Below are 12,008 nucleotides of genomic sequence, written 5' to 3' on the forward strand. Positions count from 1 at the left end.
TTTTCCTCTCAAAAGTTATTGTGAATAAAGCTTTACAGGGAGAAGGACAATTGAATATGTCTCATTTTAAAATCTTGGTTTACATTTTATGACACAGCAATACAGTTATCTGGTTTTATGTTCAGTTTATTTAAAGGCTCTCTGAAAAGAACTTAAAAAGATCTGTGGATTTTATCAATGAAGAACTGCTTCATGATTCTCATTTTTCAGTCCCATTATGCAAAGGTTTTAGTTGATATTTGATGAATATATTTCCTGCTTGCAAAATGTTACTCATCTGTTTCTGAACTAATCAGAAGTGTAATACATTTTTACATGTTTAACACATAGTTTCAGAACTGATTGAAAGTATATTTGGAAAATGTTTAGGGAGTTAGAAAATTCTATAATATGGAAGAGTTTTTATAGGTTACATGCCTTGTTTTCAATCACAAACATTACATAATGAAGGAAGTAGTTTCAAACACTGGGTAAGGGCACAGACCCTGGGGCCAGTTGTCTGAATTGGAATCCCAGCTCCCCTGCTCCCTACTTGGGTAGCTGGGATTACTTGCCTCAGCCTCCCAAGTAGCTGGGACTATAGGCCCCCGCCACCATGCCCAACTAATTTTTGTAATTTTAGTAGAGATGGGTTTCAACATGTTGGCCAGGCTGGTTTCGATCACCTGACCACAGGTGATCCACAAGTTTCTTGCCTCTTTTTTCATGTGGTCAAGTTTCTTAACCTCTTTGTGCCCCATTTTCTCTCCAGTAAATTAGGATAATAATAGAACCTACTCCATAAGGTGGCTGTGAGAATTAAATGAGTCAATATTTGCAAAGCACTTAATGTAATGCCTGGTACATGGTAAGTATACTTAAGTGTATAAAGAATTATGGAGCTGGGCATGGTGGCATGCACCTGTAGTCCCAGCTACTTGGGAGGCTGAGATGGGAGAATCAATTGAGTCTAGCCTGGTCAACAAAGTGAAACCCCATGTCTTAAAAAACAAAATTATGTGTAGAACCCTGGATATACACATGCCATGTGACCTAGCATACCCACAAATATACTATATTTTGAAGCAAAAGTGATCCTAGCAGCTTTGTTTATAATAGGCAGAAACTGGAAATAGCCCACGAGTCTATCTACAATGGGATGGATAAATAAATGGTGGCATGTATTTGTATTGGATGCTATTCAGCAATGAAAAGGAGAAAAACAAACCACAGCTACATCAACACCATTGAATCTTACAAATGATGATGAATAAAAGAATCAAGGCACAAATATATATAGTGTGATCCCACTTAGAAAGAGCTCAAAAGGAAGCCAAACCAAAATATCTGTTTAGGAATGCACATAGAGGTGGTAAAAGTCTAATGAAAAATGAATAATCATTACAAAAGCCAGGCTTATTATAATCTCTGAGGGAAAGAAGAAGAGGGCTGTAGCTGAAGAGGGGCGCCATGCGTGCACACACACAAGCACACGCCTTTGCGTGAGCACTGAGACTGCTCTCTTTTTTGACCTGAGAGATTTTAGGAATGTTTGTTTTATAATTATTCATTAAATCATGTGCATAGCTTTTCTGCATTTTCCTTTATGTGTGTTGTATTGCACAACAAAAACTTTTTCAAGCTGCTATAAAATTCTTGTTTCTACAAAATTAACTACTTGTATAACCTCTTACAGTGTTCTGTATTCTGGCTCCAGCTTCTTTGTTAGAATGAATTGCATAGGAGATATGCTGTGAATGAATTTTATGTAGTTGCTCTCATTGTAATGTTAGCTTGGAATTCTTCTTTTCTATTCTTTTTTTTTTTAATGTTTAGTCAAAACAACTAATCCATCAGTGGTTACATGTAAAGAAGTTTTGCATAAAACACAGTTTTTATTTTTAAACAGTCAATTATTGTTTACAGTATTGTCAAAAGATGTAGAAGAGAAAATATGTCTTCTCTACTACAGCTTTTCTTTAGTGGAAAAGATGTAGTAGAGAAAATATGTCTTCTCTACTACAGCTTTTCTTTAGTGGATCACAGAAAAAGTTATTTCAAAATGTATTTCATTTATTGGAACATAATGTAGTAAATACTAAACTGAAACAGAATTTCTCAAATACCATAAAGTGGAACATATTAAAAACATCTGTGCTTTCAGTTTAACCTTATAGTAAACTTCCCACATTGTTGAACTTGTTCAGATTCTTATGACTGGATGTTTAGCAAAACTTCATGTGAATATTCTCAAGGTATTTGCTAACAAAGGAATGCAGTTGTTTTTTTTCCATTTGTGTTCTATGTATTATTTTAGATATTTTTATCTTGGCAAGAAGAAAACTATTTCCCCAAGAGTGTGCTGCTTTTTGACTTTCATTTTTAAGAAAGCTCAGAAGAGACTTTGTAGCATTTATTCTTGGTGACTTTTCTTGAAAGTATTGACTTGTATATAGTACACTACTTAAACACGCTGGAAACTTTATTGAGTTTGCCTTCAATACTTTGATGTTTAGTTTTTAAGTTGCTAGCTAATTGTAATCAGTTCAGAATATCATTATCTATTAACTATAATATGCACTTAGGGTGAAATCAGTGTTACCAAGAATGGCTGTAAATACATACTTAAAACAGTGTGTTTTATGATCCGTTAGTATGGTCAACTTCTTGGCAAATCTGATTAGTCGTTGGTTTTTTACCTTGCAATGTGGCTCCCAAAGAGTGTCAGAAACATCAGCTTGGCTGGGTGTTTTTGCTTCTTCTTGCATTTTGAACACTGTCTCCCTTGGTTCCTGCTCTAACAGTAGTTTACTTAAATATCATTCGTAAGTCTCCTTAGAAACAGAAAGTGCAACATGTGACAGCCCTCCCGCTACCCCTCACTGCGCATCCTATTGCTGCCATGCCCCCGACACTCCTTGTGTCTGCCCACTTACTGGTCAGCCTGGGGTACCAGCAACAATCCTGACATTAACTAGTAGTAAAGCTTAATTTTTTTCTCCTCCCTTTTTTTTTTTCGGTAGAAAAACAACGGGTGTGATTAGAAGTTTATTCTGGAATTTCAGGGATCATCTTCTGTACCCCACCCTGAAGACTCTGGCTCTAGATAAGTGGTCTTAAAAATTGTGTTGGTTTTTAACCTTAGAAAACCTATCTTTTTAATGAAAATGAATATGAAACTTTTTTTTAAAAAAGATAGCAATAAGACCGCCCTGATTGACTTTAAGATGAAGTGTCAGAGTTCAGATCTCACTGCTTACCCTTTTTCTGCCACCTCCTCAAGCTGATTTGAAGATTCTTCTATGGAAACCTAGTTTTCCTTGAAACATAGTTGGAAAAAATCTTCTGCCAAGCCTAGATCTCTAGGCCTGCCCTCACCAATGCTTACTTCCTCTCCAGCTGTTAAGGAACCAACACGTTTTTCAAAAACGGTGTATGAATATTCACAATTTGGGAACTAGTACTAGCCCACCCAATTACTTTACATGTCCTCACTGTACCTTATGCTACATCTTATTTAGGGATAAGAACATCTAATAGAGTAAATATGAAATGGTGGCATTTCAGCCACTAAAATAGGAAAAAAATATTGTTTGGGTTGGAAGCCCTTCCTGTGTGTTCCCCAGTGACCTTGAGGTTGGAGGACATGTGATATCTGTTCTTTTAACACTGGTAAAATAAAATGTTTTAAATGTGCTAATGAGAGAAACTACAAATACATAAAACAAATAAAAATTTGAAATAAAAGGGAAATAACTTTAAAGAAGTGGTCATAAGAAAATTATGAAAAGATCTTTAAGATACCAGGAAACGGGCCATCTGTGATATTCCTTTAGCCAAGATAAATAACACTTGCTGCTGTAATAATTGACCTCAAAATGTCTGGCTCAACTCACTGAAGATCTGTTTATCACTCAAATCACAGTACAATGCATGCTGTGAGGAGGCTCTGCTCTAACTAGTCATTCAAGGACTGGTTCCACACTGCAGTCCCAATAGCTTCAAACACCTGGCTTCAGGGTTGACCTGACTTCATGTGGTTGAGACAGGAAGATAAAAGAGAATGGAGAGACACACTTCTCTACTGCTCAGCAGGGATCATATTCCGTTGATGAGAACTAATCATGTGGCCCTACCTATATGCACAAAATTTGAGAAATGTCATTTAGCTGTCTTGGAAGAGAAAACAGGTTTGGTGAGTATGTAGCCAGGCTTTGTACTAGATACTCAATTTGTAGCTTGAGTATCACCAGGTAGGACTCCAGAAATCTCTTGGGAAGCCTCCACCACTCTTTTTTCTGCCTGCTTCAATATAGAAATCTTCATGCTAGCACTAACTTCATCTCTTGCTATTCCTAGGATGAGCCATGATCTTCCATTTCTTTATACCTTTGCATCTGATATCTGTTCAGTTCTTTCAAATACTCCTTCCCTTCTAACCTCCTCTTGCTCCAAAGCTAACAAACTCTTAATCTTTTAAGACCTAAGACAATGTTTACTTCCTTTATGAACTTCTATCTGACACAGAAAGCACAGATCTCTTCCTAACATTCACTGAACTTATCTTTTACTTTGTACCTATCTCTTTTACTGACTGCTTAGGCCTGTGTCATAATCACTTAAGGAACTAGAATGTTTTCAAAAGGATTACGTGTGCTAATATTCACAAACTAATTAATATGTCAGAGGCGTTTGAACCAGAGCGACTCCATCTTGAGTAGGGGCTGGGTACAGCAAGGCTGAAACCTACTGGGCTGCATTCCTAGGAGGTTAGGCATTCTTAGCCACAGGATGAGATAGAAGGTCGGCACAAGATACAGGTCACAAAGACCTTGCTGATAAAACAGAATGTGGTAAAGAAGCCGGCCAAAACCCACCAAAATCAAGATGGTGGTGACAGGGACCTCTGGTCAACCTCACTGCTCATTATATGCTAATTATAATGCGCTAGCATGCTAAAAGACACTCCACCAGCACAATGACAGTTTACAAATGTCATGGCAACGTCAGGAAGTTACCCTATATGGTCTAAAAAGTGGAGGAACTCTCAGTTCTGGGAATTGCCCACCCTTTCCAGAAAAACTCATGAATAATCCACCCCTTGTTTAGCATATAATCAAGAAATAACTATAAGTATACTCAGCTGAGCAGCCCATGACACTGCTCTGCCTACGGAGTAGCCGTTATTTTATTCCTTTATTTTCTTAATCAACTTGCTTTCACTTTATGGACTCCCTGAATTCTTCACTGGAGGTCCAAGAACTCTCTTTTGGAGTCGGGATTGGGACCCCTTTCTGGTAACAAAGTGCCTTAGCTTCTTAAGGTCAATGACCAAGTCTTATGTATCTTGGGATCTCCCATGCCTACCCAGCACAGGCTTGGCTCACATATTCAGTAACTAAGGAAAAAATGAATACTTTCTCCCTTTCTGACACTTACCGGTTGTCAGCAACTTTGGTGTCTTTTTTTGTTTCATTTTTGTATTAATATTTTTATATTGTCATAAAATATAACAATATTTACCACATTAATCATGTTCTAGTGTTCAGTACATGTTCTAGTGTTTAGTTAATAATGTTCTAGTGTTCAGTCCTATAGTTCAGTATAGTATGAACTATAGACGCACCTCATGCAACAGATATCTATAACTTTTTCTTCCTGCAAACCTGAAACACTATACCTGTTGAACAACGACCCCTTTTCCCCTCTCCCCAGCCCCTGGTAACCATTATTCTACTTTCTGTTTCTAAGAGTTTGACTACTTTAGATGCCTCCTATAAATGGAATCACTTTTTGTGATTTGCAACTGGCTGATTCCACTTAGCACAAGGTTCTCAAGGTTCATCCATGTTGTAGTTTATGAAGGAATTTTCTGCTTTTTTAAAGAAAGGCTAATCGTCCATTACATGTGTATACCACATTTTCTTTATCCACTCATCCATTCTAGTGCCTTTGCTTTTGACTTATGGGTTTCTGGAAGAGACTGATGAGAAAATATATTTTCCATTAACCCAAAAGAAAAAGTGATCCTGCATTCTGGAATTTTTAAGGATGGTTTAGGTTCTAGAGACTAAAAGAGAAATCATAGAAAATGCAAAGGGAAATTAGATTTAAAAAAATTAGTGACCACATAAAAATGTCTCCTATTATATCTTCTCTGAGCACGAGAAACTACTAAACTACTTTCAACTGAGCAATAAGGGCCCATAATAAAAAGCTGTTACCCTAGTTTTTTTACTACCCTACTCAATACCCCCTCTTTTATACCCTCAAAATAGCTCAGTTGAGAAAAGAAACAGTCCAATTTTACAGAAGGGAAAAATAAATAGATAAAAGGATAAGCAAGAACTCTTTTCAACACGGAGTAAGGTACTGGTTAGAATTTTAATACTGTATGGAGGAGTCTAACCCCAGAGTAATCCCTGGCCCATTTTGGTGTTAGTAAGTGGATCCCAGTGTTCGTTTGTACTGAGGTAGTTTGAAGCACGTTAGGGATATTCATAGCCTTTACTTCAGTGCATTATTATGAAAGAATCTAAAGTATCTTTGCATTTACATGATTATGTTTTCAGTTGGTCTGCGGAGCTATTATTAAATATGTGTCCATAATGTGTACAGAAAAATCTCCAAGTAAACTGGCATTTAACTCACCAACACATTAAACCCCCATACATAACTTCCTTTGAAAACGATCACACTAAAAATCCCAGCATTTAAAATCCTGAAGTTTTCGCTAAAATACGCTAAATATAGCTCGAAATAGTAAATAATCCCCCCAAGGCGACATTAGCAAATTAATTGGTGTGTGAACAAAGAACCCTTTCTGCAGCGGCATGAATGTTGCCTTTATTTTTTCTCACAAGTATGATTTTAGAAAACAGCTGTAGCGCATGTTGACAAATGACAAAGCGGCAGTCGTGGTAAAGCACTTTCGGTCAAAGCCAAGAGGGGGGGGAAATCGGGTTGCTGGGGCGGCACTCGTGCTGGAATCCCTAGCTTCCCTAACCTCCTTTTTCCAGTCCGGAGTGAGCGGGGGCCCCATCGCCCCACCCCCCTTTCCTGGCTCTGGTTACGGCCTTGCGAGTTGAACAAACTTGCTGCAGGCGGATTGGCGGTCGGGAGCTCTCGGGCTGGGGCGTTGTATTTATTAATTTATATTCCGCGGCGCCCCGCGCGGGCCACTCCTTTGTGTCCGGCCGCCGCCGCGGGAGCTCCGGGGCGGGGAGCGAGGTCCCCGTGTCCGCCTGACCCCCGGGGCCGGCACGTGCTGAGCCCGGTCCGCCGAGGGGGCGGAGGCCCCGATCTCCCCGACCCCCCTTCTCTGCCTAGAGGAGGAGGAGGAGCAGCGGCAGCAGCAGCAGGAGGCGATAGCTGCCAGCCGAGGAGGCGCGGCGGAGAGGGGACTGCGGTCAGCTGCGTCCACTCGGGGCTGCGCTGCGGTCCCGCGCCCGGCGATGTTCCCGGGCAGTCCCTGAGTAGCAGGAGCTTGCCCCCCGCCCGCTAGCCCGCCCTGGTGTCCGGCTCGCTCGCTGGCTGGCGCGGCCCCGGCCCCGCTCTGCGTCGGCCCCGCCGCGGTGGAGGCGCGCGAGAGGGACGCGGCTGGGGATGAGCGGATTGCGGGTGAACTCGCCGCCCGGGGGCCCCGCGAGGCCGTAAGCCGCTGCTTTTCTCCGAGTCGCCGCCCTGCCCTTGGATTTGAGATCATGTACGTACGCGCCGCCGTCCTGCCATTGTCTCTCTCCAGCGCGTGCCGTGAGCCCCAGGGACGGGGGCTGGTGCCCATCCTCGCCGCGTGCTGTCCCCCGCACTTCCTGTTCCGAGGAGGGACCCGCGCGCTGACCGTGCTTCCCTTCTCCCCTCGCCCCCTCTCTGTCCGTGCAGGTCCATCCACATCGTGGCGCTGGGGAACGAGGGGGACGCGTTCCACCAGGACAACCGGCCGTCGGGGCTCATCCGCACTTACCTGGGGAGAAGCCCTCTGGTCTCGGGGGACGAGAGCAGCTTGTTGCTGAATGCGACCAGCACGGTCGCGCGTCCGGTGTTCACCGAGTATCAGGCCAGTGCGTTTGGGAATGTCAAGCTGGTGGTCCACGACTGTCCCGTCTGGGTAAGGAACAGCAGCTGCTCCACGCCGAGGCTGAAGAAGCTTTTCTTTCCTTTTTTTCCCCCTCCCCCTTCTGCCCACTTCCGTGAGTGTGGAGTATCCGCGTTACATGGGTCAAATTTTTAAACGTTTTTGAGAAAATCTTTGGTCCTTTGTTTCACTGGGCAGGGGACAGCCCCGTCAGAGAGCACTCTTAGGAAGATAGAAGGCTCCAGTGGGAATGTGGAGCACTTACTGGTACACTTCACAACTATGGGTTGTCCCTTGGTAGGCAGCTGACAGTTGAATGTGCCAACTCCAAGGGACAGGGTCACTAAGTTTCACCAGCAGAAAGCAGTGTTTTTTTATGCCTACCCTATTGGTGATAGTGTAATATTGGTGTTCTAAAAATACAGCCTTCTCAAAGCTCAGCACAGGCAAAAATACTTTTCACTGGGACAGTTCAGAAATAGTTCCTCTGGAAAGCGGAGGAAAAGACAGGGACTGGGAGTTAATTTTAAATGACTCATTTATAGCACTATTAATTGATCTCTGAAAACTTTTAATTTTAATAATGCAAATACTCTATGTATTAGCCATTTGTCTTAGTGACTCATAAATCAGAGATAATATTACTAATGTTGCTTAGAAAACTTTTTAAAAATTAAAATTTGTAATAATGGAACAAAATTGTAGTGAAGTGGATAAATTGTAGCCCGATTCTTGAGCGTTTGATTAAGGGAGAAAGGAATTTAGTTTCTGACACATACAAGTATTTTCAGTATACAATAACATTATGTTTGAATGTTTTCCTTTAGTCTTATTTGAAAATCTGTGATTCTTTACTGATATTGGAGTTACGTATGTTTCAGCTAAGTTTACATTTAATAACAGAAGAAAGTTTAGTGCCTGAAAAAATACGAATTGTCATTGTGTGAGATTTCACATTTAAACAGCAATATTAAAAAACTGAATCAGGGCTATAGGAAACTATCATGCCTTTCTAAAAAATGTGTAGAGTGTACTCGGAAAAATTTTTTATGCAAAATTCCATGTAACAGAAAGAAAAGATCACTCGCTTGTGTAAGTTTTCAGTTAAAGAAGAAAGTTATGTTAATTTGGTAAAATAAAAAACAGGCCTTTTCAATTAAGAGATGCTATTAAACCCCTAGTTATGATAGTGATGACGCTGTTCATAAGAAGTATTGATGGAGAGCTTACTGACCAGAGTCTATGCAGGCAAATGAAACACTTCTTTTAACTTGGACTCTTTTCGTCGTGAAAGATCTTACAGCCTAAAAACATAACGGTTCAACATGCAGTTGAACAAATGTTTGGTGAATAGAGTAAACGTAGGAAAAATAAAATTAGCTACATTAGGATGTTAGGATTGCTTTCCTTGTATTTAATTTGAGCTGTTAACACTTTCCTGTTTATATTGTTAATTTCACAAATAGCAATGCTTGTGATCCCATACACTTTGTCTAGTAAAATGAAATCTTCCAAATGGAGAAAATAAGCCTCTATAGTACGGATTTTTCCCATATGCTGGTTGTTATGGTTTATTTTGCTAATCACTTTTTGTTTGGTTAGACTCTGGCCCTATTTAAGGCCCCAAGTTTATAACCCGGTACAATTTGCTGGGTTACAATGATCTTCAGATATGAGATTCCATTTCTAGAGTTGCTCTTTATAAGGTGCTTTTCTTCACTTGGTGGTAAGTAAAGCCTATCAGAGATACTAAAGCTGATTGCATTAATCAACTGTTACTTGACATATTACAGAATCAGAATATTACATATAGCAGAGCAGATAAAGCACGGCCTTTGATATCAAAAAGATCTGATTTCAGATTCTCACATTGCCATTTCAGGTCTGCGTGTCCTTGTTAAATCACTTACCTTCTCAGCCTTATTTCCCTATCTATAAAATAATCTGCCTCCTAGAGCTGTGCTGAGAAGTGAATGAGAAACTAGCATGCATCAAGTTCTAAGTATAGAGGCTGACATTTAGTAGCTGCTCTATAAGTGGTAGCTAATATAAGAATAAAGTGTTTGTTATAACTTTAGTATAGTTATGTATCACTTGTATTAATACTAAGCAAAAGTAAGATTTTCACAGGTCATTCAAGATGTATACAACTACAGTACCAGTACACTGGGGCAGCGATGTTCATTCTTCATACATGCAGCCCCACATTCAAGTAAAATAAAATAGTTTCACTGTAGAAATTTGGATTTTTTTTTTTAAAGATGAGTTCAATTCTCCAAATGTGGCTCCAAGCCTTGTGTTGCATAACCCCCTAGAGGAAATCCTGGAACTGATTTACAAGGGGTGGGAGAATTTGATTTCCTTCATAATTCTAAAAATCTTCGGAGTATTTTCTCTTTGACATAGTTTGAGAAGAGATGTGTTGTTGCCTTGAAGTTTAAATGAGATATCTGTGTTTCTCTTCCCTAATTCTCGTCTATAGATACTTAGCCTTGCCCTGAATCCTTGCCTTAAATACTTGGAACTTTTAAAACAAATGTGCTGCAGATTCGTTAGACGTAGCACATTATTTAGTGTGTCTTTCTCTCTTTCCTATCCGTTTTTTTGGTGTGGTACATTATTATTTCATTTCATGTTTCTGTATCTTTTACTATTTGTTAAAAATATTCCACAAAAAGCAGTGAGGTAGTTCAGTAGATTTACAGTTTTCTTTGCAGGGTTTGAAGCTCTGCTTTGGATTACAAATAAAAATATTTATAGTCTACACATCCTCAATCCCACAGAGTTAAAGATGCCCGGACCCATTTTTTCATAACGTTTTCCCTTAAAGGTCCTCCTCTTCCCCGGATACTTCTCCAGTAACTCTGGAATTTTGAACTATTTGGAATTCGAAAAGCAGCTACTTTTGATTTATTCTCTCAGAGTTAAATGGCTGCTTAATATTGGCCCCTCTTTTGTTTAGCTTTTTTTCTCGTTTGTCTTCCTTGTTATACTTATGCACTCTGTTATACTTGTATACGTTGAACTTGAACCCTATAACAGAGGCATTTGGAACTGAATAGGCTGTGTGGTTTGGGATTTGGCAGTTTGAGAGTTCTGCTGGGAAGCTTTCCCATTTTCTTGCACTGTGTCCCACTTCCCTTCTCCCCCCTTGCACCCTCTACCAAGTTCAAGCCTTGCTTTTGTTGTTTATAGTCCATAGTTTGCCTTTTTTTTTTTTTTTTGGTTCTTTTACCTTCCTTCAAAAATACTGTACGCATCCCAGTTTTGATAGGGTATTCATGACAAAAAATTCTGCAGTTCTTGTTACTCTGAGTGTACTTGTGGGAAATGAGTGGCTGGGAGGGTATGGGGAACTGGAGGAGGCACTGATGAGAAGAAGCTTTCTCTGCAGAAGGGCATTGCTGTGTGATACTCCTCCAGAATATTCCATTGTTGGATAAAAGCTCTGTCACGTAGACCTTGGTTGGCTGATTCAAACGCTGTTAACCCTGTTTTAGATTCATTATTTCAAAGTTTGAACTTTCTTAGCTCAACAGATTTTGGACCTGTTAGTCACACCTAGCTATTTTCTTAATCTAGCTTTATTACATCCTAGAAGTATGTACCAAAGGCCACATAAAAGGACAAATGATTAATAGTTAACTAGAATGTGAGAAGAAAACTACTTGTACTTATTTGGTAGTGGAATTAAGATACCTAAAGATATTTTCCTTACATCACTATTCATACAAAAACTTTGAAAAATTACATTTAAAATATCAACCCAGGCCAGGCTCATGCCTGTAATCCTACCACTTTGGGAGATCAAAGTGGGCAGATTGCCTGAGCTCAGAAGTTCGAGACCAGCTTGAGCATCATGGTTGAAACCCCATCTCTGCTAAAGTACAAAAAATTAGCTGGAATAGTGGTGCACACCTGTAGTCCCAGCTACTCGGGAGGCTGAGGCACAGGA

The 12,008-nt window shown here is 40.1% G+C and overlaps 1 protein-coding gene across 2 annotated transcripts in view; it reads left to right on the plus strand.

The window, feature by feature from the left end:
- The window catches only part of RHOBTB3 (Rho-related BTB domain containing 3), an 85,923-nt gene that overhangs the window by 14,545 nt on the left and 59,370 nt on the right, over positions 1 to 12,008 (plus strand). The window contains exons 1-2 of one of the 2 annotated variants that reach the window (XM_011944283.1): positions 7,044 to 7,684; positions 7,861 to 8,086. In XM_011944283.1, the coding sequence (XP_011799673.1) occupies positions 7,683 to 7,684; positions 7,861 to 8,086 (228 nt within the window). In that variant the 5' untranslated portion in view covers positions 7,044 to 7,682. Of the gene's footprint in view, positions 1 to 7,043; positions 7,685 to 7,860; positions 8,087 to 12,008 lie in introns of those variants that run through there. The other variant, XM_011944282.1, reaches the window with a different exon arrangement.

The sequence above is a fragment of the Colobus angolensis genome, unplaced genomic scaffold, assembly GCF_000951035.1.
Source record: "Colobus angolensis palliatus isolate OR3802 unplaced genomic scaffold, Cang.pa_1.0 Scaffold23, whole genome shotgun sequence".
In the NCBI taxonomy this organism is placed as follows: Eukaryota; Metazoa; Chordata; class Mammalia; order Primates; family Cercopithecidae; genus Colobus; species Colobus angolensis.